The 13530-nt window shown below is 53.6% G+C and overlaps 2 protein-coding genes across 2 annotated transcripts; both read left to right on the plus strand.

Annotated features, from left to right (window-relative positions):
- Positions 1-2363: 2363 nt before the first annotated feature.
- METBIDRAFT_76492 (uncharacterized protein) lies at positions 2364-6820 on the plus strand (the record flags this gene model as incomplete). The annotated part of the gene is made up of 2 exons (XM_018858538.1): positions 2364-6567; positions 6798-6820. The coding sequence occupies 2 exons, from the start codon at positions 2364-2366 to the stop codon at positions 6818-6820; spliced, it is 4227 nt and encodes a 1408-aa protein (XP_018713959.1).
- A 2916-nt stretch (positions 6821-9736) lies between these two features.
- METBIDRAFT_9739 (cleavage polyadenylation factor subunit) lies at positions 9737-12538 on the plus strand (the record flags this gene model as incomplete). Its single annotated transcript, XM_018859451.1, has 1 exon — positions 9737-12538. One exon carries the CDS (start codon positions 9737-9739, stop codon positions 12536-12538), a length of 2802 nt encoding a protein of 933 aa, XP_018713960.1.
- Positions 12539-13530: the final 992 nt, after the last annotated feature.

The following is a 13530-nucleotide window of genomic DNA, read 5'->3' on the forward strand; positions in this document are numbered from 1 at the left end:
TGGGAATGCACGGAGGGCTGGCGAGTCAAGGCTCGTATCTTCATGGACACTGCATAAGAGAGCTGCGTCACAGGCCGCCACAGACAATGGAAAGGAAACGCTTGGATGGATTGTGCTTGTGAATTGTGGTTGTGATTCTTTGCTGGTGAGGTTTTGACAGTGGCCTTAATCAATGAATTCGGGGGTTCTTTGTGGTGGAATTATTGCGCTAGTGAAACTGGAGGTCGGCCTCGTTTATTAGGTTCCGCGGTCTTCAATTGTTTCATATTGTATTTGAAGCTCGAGCTGCTACAACTTCTTGTGCTCCAAGGTAAGGAGGTCACGGTACTGGATTCATGGTTTTCGTTTTTCACCTCAGGTTCAAATGGCGAATACTCTCTCCGTCCCCGGCGGAGGTGCTCGGCCCGTTTATTAGATTTCGTCTTCGAGCCTTCCACCCCAGCTTCAATATTTCCAAGGTCTCGTGGATTTCGACATCCTTCGTCAGAAATTGGTTCCCGGTTGTTGACTGTCAAAACCCAGGCTTCGTTTTGCCCGCCAGTTCCCGCAGTCTGCAAGATTATCAGTGCACCACAGATTTGTCATCTACGCGGAAGGCGATGCCGGATCTTGATGAGGACGAGGGATCGGCCATACCCTGTTTTTCGTATATATTTCTGTCTGCAGAATCAAGAAAAAAAATTGTATGGCCCACACGCTGGCGCAGGTAGAGGATGCTATTGCGTAGGGTCTTTACAGAGGCTTTGGTGTAGTAAGTGCGGACCAACCGGTCCAGCGCACCAAAAACCCTCCGCCACCCAGGAACTTGACACGCCAGCCGGCCCTTTCAAGAAGAAAAAAAGAAAGAAGAAAGAAGAAAAGAAGGAAGGAAGGAAGAAGGAAGAAGGAAGGAAGAAGGAAGGAAGAAGGAAGGAAGAAGGAAGGAAGAAGGAAGATAAAGAGAAGGAAGGAAGGAAAAAAGAAGAAAGAAAAAAGGAAGAAAGGAAGGAGGAAATGAACGAAGAAATGAACGAATCGAAAGATGAATAAATGAATAGATTAACTAATGAAAAAATGAATGAATAAACGAACAAACAAATAAATAGATAATAAATATTAAATAATAAATAATATTAATAAATAACAAATAATATTAATAAATAACAAATAACAAATAACAAATAACAAATAACAAATAACAAATAACAAATAACAAATAACAAATAACAAATAACAAATAACAAATAACAAACCTATCAACAAAAAACCACCCGTCAGCAACGTCACGCTGCGACAGGCTTGGCACCAGCCGTGCGGGCTAATTTGAATGCGGTCATTCATGAAGTTGCAAACGTGGACAGCATGCGCCGGTCTTTTGAGAATACCCCGAAGATCCACGCAGTGGCCCCGCGCCGCGGCGGCGGTCAAATCCCAGCCAGAAAAGCCGCCACTCCAAAACGCTTTTGGGAACTTGGCTAGTGGGGCCGGGGCGCCCGACTGCAATTTGCCGTGCATGGGGCCTCTCCGCACTGGGCAGGACGTGGCCGCGGCGAGCAGAACAGGCCTGGCGCAGGCCCTGCAAATGCCTAAAAGACGGGGCCACCACCAAACACAGCAGCCAGGCCTCTTGGGCCGGCGAGACTTGCAAAAAAAAAAAACGCTGCCGCAGGGCGGGGCCGCCCAGCATGGCACAGCCACGATTGGCGGGCACGCGGCCGGACGGGGCCTGCCGTGCCGAGATCCACTGATTTCCGTGAATTGGCAGATCCGGCACAGGGCTCCCACGCGGCGCCACCGGGGAGGCGCCGGCCCCGGCCAAGTACAGCCAGGCAGCCGAGCCCACACCAAACCCGCCAACCCCAAAATAAACCAACCCAAAAAACCAACCAAAAAGATGAACCAACCCGAAAAATAAACCCAAAAAATAAACCAGCCCAACCAATCAAACCAAACCAATCAAACCAAACCAAACAAACCAAACCAAACAAACCAAACAAACCAAACAACAACACCCCAGAAGCCCGCCGCCGCGACACGTGACCCCGCGCGGCCCGGTGCACGGGTGTCCGGCCCGCCACGGATGATGAGGCTCAGCCCTAAACTCCCTGCGCTGACCCACCATCGTGCTTTCTGCTGCCCGCCCCCTCTCCGCGGGAACCTCACGTCTTGCCCCTGCGCCCTTATATCCCAGCCGTGTGCCCCCCGTGTCGCCGCCGCCCGTTTCCTGGACCCAAATCGGCCCGCTACCCATGGACCTGGACTTCCCCACCTCGGCGTCCACGGACGTCGTCTCCAGAGACCCCAAGCCCGACAACATCTCGTCCAAAAGCAGCGGCAACGCCGCGCGGGGCTCGCCGCCGCCGCCCGCCAAAAGCAGCTACTCCATGGACGACTACAACGCCGCGCAGGCGCCGACGTGGCGCCAGAAAACACAGCACTTCTTCTTCCGCCGCGGGCTTGCCGCCCGGCCGCCCTACTTGCAGCACATCTACGACCGCATGCCACGGCGCATCTACGTGAACCACGAGTTGCCCGCGGCCATGCGCGAGCCGCACTCCGGCGCGCCGGTGCTCGCGTACCCGCGCAACAAGATCCGCACCACCAAGTACACGCCGTTGCTGTTCATCCCCAAGGACCTCCTCTACCAGTTCCGCAAGGTGGCCAACACGTACTTCTTGATGTTGGTGATCCTCGGCGCGTTCCAGGTGTTCGGCGTGGCCAGCCCGGGGCTCGCCGCCGTGCCGTTGATCGTCATCGTGTGCATCACCGCGGCCCGCGACGCCTTCGAGGACTACAAGCGCGGCGCCAGCGACACGGAGCTCAACAACACGCCCATCCACCTCTTGCTGGGCGTCGCCAACGCCAACGTGCAAACGGGCGCCGTGGGCGCGTGGCGCCGCCTCAAGAAGCGCTCGTCGCGCGCCACCAGGGCGGTCTTCGGCATGTTCCGCAAGACCGGCCTCTTGTTCGCCAGCCGCGCCAAGCGCGCCCAGGCCGCGCGCCAGGCCGCGGAGGAGAACGACCTCGCGTTGCGCCGCGTCTCCACGGTGGTGTCGGACTTCTCGCTCGCGGAGGGCCGCCCGTCGATGGCGCTGAAAGGCCCCCGCAAGCTGCTCCAGCTGCACGCGTCCCGCGCGCCGCCCGACAGCTTGGTCAGCCCGGACGTGCAGCGCGCGCAGCGCCACGGCGGCCTGTGCGCGGTGTTCAAGAACCGCAAGTGGAAGGACGTCAACGTGGGCGACTTCATCCGCGTGCGGGCCAACGAGGAGGTGCCCGCGGACATGGTGGTGGTGTCCACGTCGGACGCGGAGGGCAGCTGCTTCGTCGAGACCAAGAACTTGGACGGCGAGACCAACTTGAAGAACAAGGCGTCGTTGGCGTGCGGCGCGTCGTTGCGCCACGCGCGCGAGCTCGCCGCCACCAGGTTCTGGCTCGAGTGCGACGCGCCCAACCCGCTCCTCTACTCGTTCAAGGGCACCATCCACTACGAGCACTTCGACCGGGACGGCCGCTTGGTCGACGCGGACGAGCGCGAGCCCATCACCAACGACAACGTGCTTCTCCGCGGCTCCACCTTGCGGAACACCAAGTGGGTCGTCGGCGTGGTGGTGTACACGGGCTTGGAGTCCAAGATCATGTTGAACAGCGGCATCACGCCGGAGAAGACCTCCAAGATCTCGCGCGAGCTCAACTTCTCCGTGATCATCAACTTCGTGGTGTTGCTCGTGATCTGCTTCATCTCCGGCCTCATCAACGGCTTGTTCTACGACCGCCAGGACACCTCCCGCATCTACTTCGAGTACGCGGCCTACGCGAGCACGTCCGCCGGGAACGGCGTTTTGTCCTTCTTCGTGGCGCTCATCATCTACCAGTCCTTGGTGCCCATCTCCTTGTACATCTCCATCGAGATCATCAAGTCCGCGCAGGCCTTCTTCATCTACGCGGACGTCAAGATGTACTACGAGCGCTTGAACTTCCCCTGCACCCCCAAGTCCTGGAGCATCTCCGACGACTTGGGCCAGATCGAGTACATCTTCAGCGACAAGACCGGCACCTTGACCCAGAACGTCATGGAGTTCAAGAAGTGCACCATCGACGGCAAATCCTACGGCTTGGCCTACACCGAGGCAAAGCAGGGCATGGACAAGAGAAACGGCGTGGACATCCTCAAGGAGTCCGAGCGCTGGAACTCCGCCATCGCAGAGGACAAACTGCAGATGGTGCAGAACATCCGCGCTTACACCAACAATGACCAGTTCAAGGAGGACGCCTTGACCTTTGTCTCCAACGATTACTTGATGGACACCATCTTGCCCGAGACCATGGACAAGGCCCAGAAGAAAGCCAACGAGGACTTCATGTTCGCCTTGGCGTTGTGCCACACCGTGGTCACTGAGGATAGTGAGACGGACCCCGGCTTTAGAGACTTCAAGGCTGAGTCCCCGGACGAAGCGGCTTTGGTGGCCGTGGCAAGAGATCTCGGCATAGTCTTCCGCGAGCGCTTGAGAAAGACTCTTGTCCTCGAGATTTATGGAAGACAGCGCAAATATGAGTTGCTTCACATCATTCCGTTCACTTCCGCAAGAAAGAGAATGACCTGTGTTCTCAAGGACGAGGATGGGAAGGTGTTCATGTACACCAAGGGTGCAGACAACGTCATCTACCAAAGACTCAGCTCCCTGACTTCAGACAAGATGTTGAAGAAGACTGCGTTGCACTTGGAGGATTTTGCCAAAGAAGGCTTGAGAACTCTCTGTATTGCTTCAAAGTCTTTGGACGAACACCTCTTCAATCAATGGTACGCCAGATTCAAGGAAGCCAATGCCTCGATCGATGACTCTAAGGATGTCATCATCGATGAGTTGAACGAGGAATTGGAGCGCGATCTCATTTTGCTCGGCGGAACTGCTATCGAGGACCGTCTTCAACAGGGTGTGCCCGACTCCATTTCTATTCTAAGCAATGCAGGCCTTAAGCTTTGGGTTTTGACTGGAGACAGAATCGAGACCGCTATCAATATTGGATTCTCGTGCAATTTGTTGGGCAATGACATGAAATTGCTCGTTGTGCGGCCCGAGAATGATCAGTCAGACATTCATTATATCGACGACCTCATCACTGGTTACTTGCAGGAGGATTTTGGAATCGCAGTGTCTTCGCCGGAAGAAATCCAGTCTGCTATCAAGAGTGCCAAGGCCGACCATTCCATCCCAACATCCAACACGGCCTTGATCATTGACGGTGCTGCATTGACCTTGGTTTTCAATGAAAACGAGGCCTTGAGACAAAAGTTTCTCCTTTTGGGAAAACAATGCAAATCAGTAATTTGTTGCCGTGTTTCTCCCTCACAAAAGGCTGAGGTCGTGCAGGTGGTGAAGAACAATCTCCAAGTCATGACTTTAGCTATCGGAGACGGAGCCAATGACGTGGCCATGATTCAGGCCGCAAATGTGGGTGTGGGAATTGCTGGAGAAGAGGGCAGACAAGCAGTGATGTCCTCGGACTACGCCATTGGTCAATTCCGCTTCCTCACGCGTTTGCTTTTGGTGCATGGAAGATGGTCGTATAAAAGATTGGCAGAAATGGTTCCATGCTTTTTCTACAAGAATGTGGTGTTCACGTTCACCTGTTTCTGGTACGGCATCTACACCAACTTTGACGGCTCTTACCTTTACGAGTACACCTTTTTGATGTTTTACAATTTGGCTTTTACATCTTTGCCAGTTATCATTCTCGCAGTGTTTGACCAGGATGTGTCAGATTCCGTGTCTTTGGTGGTTCCGCAGTTGTACAGGTCGGGCATTTTGGGAGAAGACTGGTCCCAATTCAAGTTTGTGTGGTATATGATTGACGGACTCTACCAGTCAGTCATTGCGTATTTTTTCCCTTACTTGATGTATTACATCACCTTCCAAAACCACGAGGGCTTGCCTGTGGATCACAGATTCTGGATCGGTGTGTTGGTTTGTGCAATCTCTGTGGCTGCCTGTAATATCTATATCTTATTGCAGCAACGAAGATGGGATTGGCTAACGTTGTTGATCAATACTTTGTCGACGTTGGTGGTCTTTTTCTGGACTGGAGTGTGGGGTGCTCGTCCATGGGTCGGTGAGTTTTATGCTGCCGCACCTCAGCTTTTTGGCACGTTGGGCTTCTGGTGTTGTTTCTTCGTGGGGACTGTTATTTGTGTCTTGCCCCGCTTCGTTTATGATTTCTTCAAGAGAAACTTCCACCCAAGAGACATCGATATTATCAGAGAGAGGGCTGCCGTGGGTGATTACAAAGATTACCCAAGCGGATATGACCCTACGAATATTGAGGATATCGAAAGGCACAGACTCCTTCAGCGACTCAATGAGGGAGACACAGAATTATTAGAGAAGATAGAACGTGCCGTGGATCCCGAGACAAAATCGGAGCACTCTAAAGAAGATCACACGATTGCGCGGGCGTTCAAGTCGATAAAGAGGAAAACGACGATTTCGAGATCGAGGAAGGGCACGGTGAGCAACCAGGCCAAGTATAACAAGGAGCTCTTGGATAGACCTATTAACTTGAGTCAGTTGAGGATGGAGATGATCCGCCGAGGCGAGTACAAAACAGGAGGCCGGAACTCGCTTGAGAGAATCACCACTACACACGGGCTTCCCGGGCTCACGCAGGCTGAGACGCTCATGTCGTACCACACGAGAAACAGCATCAACTTTGAGCGATAAGCGTGGCAGTTGTATGAATGATCGTATTTAGAGGTATTGGGGCAAAGCTGCAGCGAGGTTTCGAGAATTGTTTGAGAACCTCGAGGGCCCTTTTTTTATTAGAGCATGTTCAGGGGTGGTCTTGAGAAGGGGAAATGGAAAATTACTCCGTCCATTGCCCGCGTTAAACTTTTTGACACCCATTTAATTTGATCAATGCCATCAAGACACCATTTGAGGTGCACTGCGCCTTTGGCTATATGGGGCCTGCTCCACATACCATGCATTTGTATGTAAGTAATAGACTTTTTGAGTTAAGAATCTATTGATGGTGCTGCTTTTGGTTCATCTGGAGAATGAATTCGTCTTCTAACAAATTCTTGTCCAAGCGAAGAAACTCGACGAAAACGATAGACGGGTTATTTCAAAATATTTTGCAACACCTCAAAGCCGGCCATTTGGTCAAATGCAATTTTATGAGCTGTGTCCCCAGTATTCGTTTTCAAAAGTTGTGGAGCTCATCTTAATAGTCAATGAAGAGCTTTCAGGTGGCCTTCTGGATTGTGGTTTTGAAATGACTTCTTTTCTTATCTAGCATTTCATATTTTACAAACTAAACTCCAGAATGCAGCACCATGATGCTATAAGTCACAAGACTTTTGATGCTTCGTGGCGTAACCTATTACGTTGTTCAATCTTCATGCCCGAATAGTACCTTGCGTGGATAGTCGTAAAGACTTGAGAAAGGAGTTTATTGGTTGTATTGATATTTCTCGTATAGTAAAACGAGCATGATTGCAGAAATTTGAGCCTTAGCTACCCCAAACAAGAGAATATTTCCAAAATTGCATTTTTTTAGAGTTAATCGTCAAACATCTCGGGTTTCCTTTGAGATTTAGTCCGCAATATTTGCGATTTCAGTCATTTTTAGTGCATACCAAAACGAGTTGATTTAGGACTGAAATCTTTCCAAGAAGTTTCCTCTTTTCGAAAATACCAACATTATGGCCTTGATGAATTTGTTAGTGACATAGAGCTTTCTCTTCCTACAGCAGCCGAAACTTATTTGAAACAGCCTGGATACCGTTTTTGAAATTTTAGGGTGGTCCCAATAGTGCAACGCTATTTTCTCACTGTCCTTTTAAAATGCTGTAACTGACAATTCACGAAGCTGCTTGTGCTAATAAATTTTGGGTTGTATTTTCTGAATTGATAAGATTGTGAAAGAATAAAAACTTTAGATATGGCAAGTATATATTTACACGAGTTTTTTTGAAAGGGTAGTGTAGTTATTAAGTCCTACATTACCAGTCTTTTTCAGGACAGAGCCTTTTTTGGGGTCATGAGATGCATTGCTTTGGTTATGCGATTATTCAGCTTCTCATATGATACTTCAAAGCATGACTTTGATATAGTAGATGGAACTCAATTCAAATTCATATTTCTACGCACATGGGGCGACTTACCCAGTAACTTTCCTCTTTGAGCTAATCAATTAGGGACGTTGAATAGTTCGGGCTCTTGTCCTGACCGTCCATTATCGTGCTTTCTGCGATGATGAGAGCTTGCTGAAGAGGAAAAAAACACAAATTCCTGAAACCCCTGCTCAATTTCCAACGCATAGATTTATAAATTGTATCTGATGCTCTTTATATTGTCTTGCTGTGATGTATCGTGAGCACACTTTATTATCTACGACGATACGTTTTGTATTTTTTCCGATAAAGTTGATTGTATTCGATCTTTTTTTCAGCAAAGATAAGCTTCCTTGGCGATATTCTATGGTGCTGGATACTGAAACTGTCGATGAACTCTATATCACCTACTGAAATACTTTGTGTTGTACTATTACACTTAGCAGACAAACTTGGGCGTATATATCGCCGAGCGTTGAACAATTCTATGACAAAATCATATTTTCTGATTTTCTATTGCGTTGAGTCCACTGGCCTACTTCGACTCCGATTTGCGGTACTCCAGGGTTATTCGTGAACTTTGCGTGTCATGCTCTTACATGCCCAATATCGGACTAGTGATTGATTCTGCTTTTAGCTAAGTCGATACGAATATTCACCGAACCTAATAGTATTGGGTCCGTCAAATGCTGTATTTGATCAGATGTACTCCTTCTGCCATCTGAAGCACATATTTTGACGCATCCATTAACATATTAGGACATACTATATATTGACTCTGAACTCTCCTTATCGTGTTCATTTTGCGTCTGACATAATTTCTAGAGTACCGAAGCTCTTTGAGTATCTGCGCTCCGTGGTCCAATGTCCAATGAATATTTTTCAATGTCTAGTACGTCTAATATGTACTGCATGCCTCATATTGATAGATTCCTAGGGGTGAGCAGTATGCTTCGGAAGTGTCGAATTTGTCTTCGGAAAATCTGAGATTTTGCATAAATATCCAAATGAATGTCTGGCCATGTTCAATTATTGTCTGACCAAGTTCAATGAATGCCAGGAACATGTCCAATATACCTCATAAGATCTAATATACCCATACCAGCAGACATTTGCCTCATCAGCTCACTGCGATCACACAAATCGAGGCACCCACCGAGACTCCACACATATGTCGCTCAATCAGCCAAAAAGAAGGCTCGGGCTAATGCCATTAGTTCTTTCACGGGAACTCCCAACATGCTATGGCATACATCTCGTGGCTGCGACATCGCAGTGGATCTTTGCCCTCCCCATCAGCAGACTTTCCCGCACCCGAGAAACGTCACCTTCACAAACCGCGGGGGGATTTTAAAGTAGATACATTGCCAAAACTCTCAATCCCCAAACTCCCAACCCCCAAAGCCCCATCAGAAACAACCCGGCCCCAGCGACGGGTCACGTGCCTCACGGCCTGCATACGCGGCCCGCGCCCTTCGCCAGCGCCCCAACCATCAACTTCACCAGCGCCTAACCACCCCAAAAGGCGCTACAGTCCGCCTACAGCCTGCACCAACCGCCCCCCAAAACGCCGCAGAACCCCCCAAAAACTCTCTCTCGTTCCTCCCAGACCCCCCGAAATCACACTAGACCACCCCGAAAACCCAGATGGTCTCCGTCACGCTCCTCACGTCGGGCGCTCCGCGCAACGCGTGCAAGGCCACAATGCTTGATTTTGACGGCGAGATCCGCGTGTTGGCAGACCCCGGGTGGGACGGACTGGACCCCCGCGACGTGCTCTTCTTGGAAAAGCACCTCGGCGCCGTGGACCTCATGGTGCTCTCGCAGTCCACGCCCGAGCACATCGGCGCGTACGTGCTTCTCTGCGTGCACTTCCCCATGCTCATGGCCGCCATCCCCGTGTACGCCACGGTGGCCGTCAGCCAGTTGGCGCGTGTCGCCACCGTCGAGTTCTACCGCGCGCGCGGCGTGTTGGGCCCCGTGGCCCTGGCGCTCGTGGAGGTGGGCGACGTGGACGAGTGGCTCGACAAGGTGGTGCTGGTCAAGTACCGCCAGAACATGGCCATGCTTGAGAACCGGCTCACGGTGACCGCGTACAACTCCGGGCACACGTTGGGCGGTGCGTTCTGGCTCCTCGCGCGGCGTGCGGAGCGCGTCGTGTACGCGCCCAGCTGGAACCACCTGCGCGACTCGTTCTTGAACAGCGCGGGCTTCCTCTCGCCCAGCACGGGCGCGCCAGAGCCGGCGCTCGTGCGGCCCACGGCGCTCGTCACGGGCGCGGGCGTGGGCTCGTCCATGCCGCACCAGCGGCGCGCGGAGAAGTTCTTGCTGCTCGTGGACGCGACGTTGGCCAACGGCGGCGCGGTGCTCTTGCCCGTGGCCATCTCCGGCCGCTTTCTTGAGCTCGTGCACATTGTGGACGAGCACTTGGCGCGGCTCCCGGGCGCCGCGGTGCCGGTGTACTTCCTCCTGTACTCGGGCACCAAGGTGTTGAGCTACGCGGGCAGCCTCCTCGACTGGATGTCCGCGCAACTCGCCAAGCAACACGAGGCCCAGGCCGCGGACGCCCGCGCGTACACGCAGGTGCCCTTCGAGCCGGCCAAGGTGGACTTGCTCCTGGACCCGCGCGAGCTCGTGCGGCTCCCGGGCCCGAAGATCGTGTTTGCCTCGGGCGTGGACCTCGCGCCGGGCGACCTCTCCGCACAGGCCATGCAGTGGCTCTGCCAGGACGAGAAGCTGACGCTCATTCTCACCGAGAAGACGCCGTGCGGCGCCAGCGACCCGGTGGCCGCGCGGCTTTACGCGCAGTGGCACGCGCTCGCGGCCCAGAAGAACGGCGGCCTGCCCGAGGACGGTGTGCCCGTGCCGCTCGAGCAGGCCGTGGCCACGGACTTGTGGCCCGCGGAGGAGCCCTTGGCCGGGCGCGAGCTCGCGGACTTCAAGGCCCGCGTGGCCGCTGCCCGCCGCCAGAAGCTCTTGGCGAAGGTGCGCGACACCAAGAACAAACACATCTTGGCCGCGGAGGACGACTCGCTGTCCGAAGACGAGCCTTCCAGCGAGGACGACGCCCCGGAGAAGCCTGCCGCCGCCGAGTCTGCCGCGCCCTCCGCCGCCGCCGCGCCTCTTCCTGCCGCAGACGTGCTCCCGGGCCACGAGGTATTCGTCGGCGACTACATCTCCGAGAGCTTACGCACGAACAAGCCCATCGACATCCGCGTGACCGTGCGCATGCGGCCCAAGCAGCTGATGTTCCCGATGCCCGTATCTGGCAAGAAGCGCAAGGTCGACGACTACGGCGAGGTCATAGACACCAAGGACTTCCTGCTGGCCGACGACAACTCGGCCAACAACAAGCTCATCAGCGAGAGCAAGCGCAAGTTCGAGCTCCATGACAAGGGCCGGTGGGGCGAGCGAGACGAACGCCGCCGCCGCGGGCCCCGCCACGGACAGGACCGCAAGCTGGCCGCCAGCAAGAACAAGCTCACCCCGCAGGAGGTCTTGAACAACGAGGTGCTTCAACGGAACCTCGACGCGCTCTTCCGGCCCGTGAAGCGCGTCACGCCGCACGACCTCGGGCGCCCGCTGCCGCCGCTCCAATTGCGGTGCGGGCTCTCGTTCGTCGACCTTGCGGGCCGGGTGGATGTGCGCTCGCTCGTGATGATCGTGTCTGTGTTGCGTCCGCAAAATGTTGTGTTGCTCCCGGACGCATCATGCTCGCCGGGCGCCGACCCACTCATGGACGGGCGGCGCTTGTTGCAGGCGGCGTTTTCCAAGCAGACACTGGAGCAGAAGAGCTCGGCCGCCAGCTCTGCGCATTTGGCCACGTCGCGGTTCGGCGCGCTCACTGCTGGCCTCGGGGGCACGCCCCGGAGCCAGAGCTCGGAGATGGCGGTGCGCGTGACGCAGCCCAATGTGGTGGAGCAGATTGGTGGCGACGGCGCCGGCAGGCTCAGGGAATTCGAAGTGCGGCTTGACGAGCAACTCGACGCGCTGCTTGTATGGCAGAAGCTCGCGGGCAACCACCGCATCACGAAAGTGCATGGTGAGTTGGGTGTCTACGAGCTGCAGCTCACGTTGAACAAGCAACACGCCGACACCTTGGCGCTCAGTAGCCAGTTCATCTTGACGCCCGTTTCGCTGGTGGAAGACAAGCTGCGCCAGCTGCCCGTGCTGGCGGATTCCGCCGGGTCGGGTGCCGGGTTCGGCTCCGGCTTGGCTATCGGGAATGTGCGGTTGCCGGAGCTCAAAAAGAAGTTGCTAGCGCTTGACATGGCCGCTGAGTTCAAGGGCGAGGGCATGCTCGTGGTGAACGACGAGGTGGCCATTCGGAAGACCACCACGGGCGCATACCAGGGAGAAGACACGGGCGACCTTGTGCTCGACGGGCACATCGGCCCGCTCTACTACAGAGTGCGGGACTGTATCAAGGAGATGCTTGCGTTTGTGTGAGTCCAGACCGCTGCACCCACGGCTCAGGCCCGAGGCTCCTGGTGTCAGGCTGAGGCTCCTGATTTTAGGTTGAGGCTCCTGGTTTTAGGTTGAGGCTCCTAGTGTCAGGTGTTCAGGCCCATGGGCAGCGCAGTACAGTCACGGGGCCAAGAAATCTGGCACCCTTGTGTTTGCAACGGTCGTCGTCTGAACGTTTGCCTCACATCGACCTGACTTACATTTGGCCAAGAATTGCATCGCTGGTGGTCTTGGAAGCGCACTGCAGCAGTAATGTTTCCTGTCTTGGACAGAACGAGATGGCCAACACCACACGAGCGCCACTTATAGAAAGCACGGCCCCTCATCTCATCGCAGAAGCGATCGTGCCATGGCGCAGACCCGATGCCGTGGGTGTGATTCGGGCTCTCGGGACATTCTGGGTGCTTTGCAATAATGCGCCAATGCCCGCGCGCATGTTGCAGCCGCAGCCACGGTGTTTGTATTTCTGCTTGAGTACAGGATATTCCAACTCAATGTCCTGTCCACAAGTGGTTCCCAACTGGTACAGTTGAGATATCGGATTCGACATGATGTACTAGCGTGTGGAAATAAACCTTTATTTAGGAAAAACTAAAACCACTTTTGTGTCAACTGACCTTCTAAAAAGATCTCTAGAGGGAATTCTCTTCCCTTCATATACTCGTCGTGCTATTTGGTTCCGGGTAAGTGGTGCGAACTTTAATGTCTCATTTGTCACATGATTAATTAGGGCTAAGCGTCTAGTTCTCACATTCCCCCCAATCATGGACGTTCATTCCACTGAGTTTAATGAGCTTCAAAAGTGTATCGGGCGCGAGAGATTTCGTAAACATGTCAGCGATGTTATCTTTAGTAGAAACATAGTCAACCTGTATCTTGTTTTCGCGAATCTTCTCTTGCACGTACGCTGTCCGGACTTCCTCATGTTTAACTCCTTCATGAAACCCAACATTGTTCACTGTAGATATCGTTCC

This window comes from Metschnikowia bicuspidata (assembly GCF_001664035.1).
Source record: "Metschnikowia bicuspidata var. bicuspidata NRRL YB-4993 chromosome Unknown METBIscaffold_1, whole genome shotgun sequence".
NCBI lineage: Eukaryota > Fungi > Ascomycota > Pichiomycetes > Serinales > Metschnikowiaceae > Metschnikowia > Metschnikowia bicuspidata.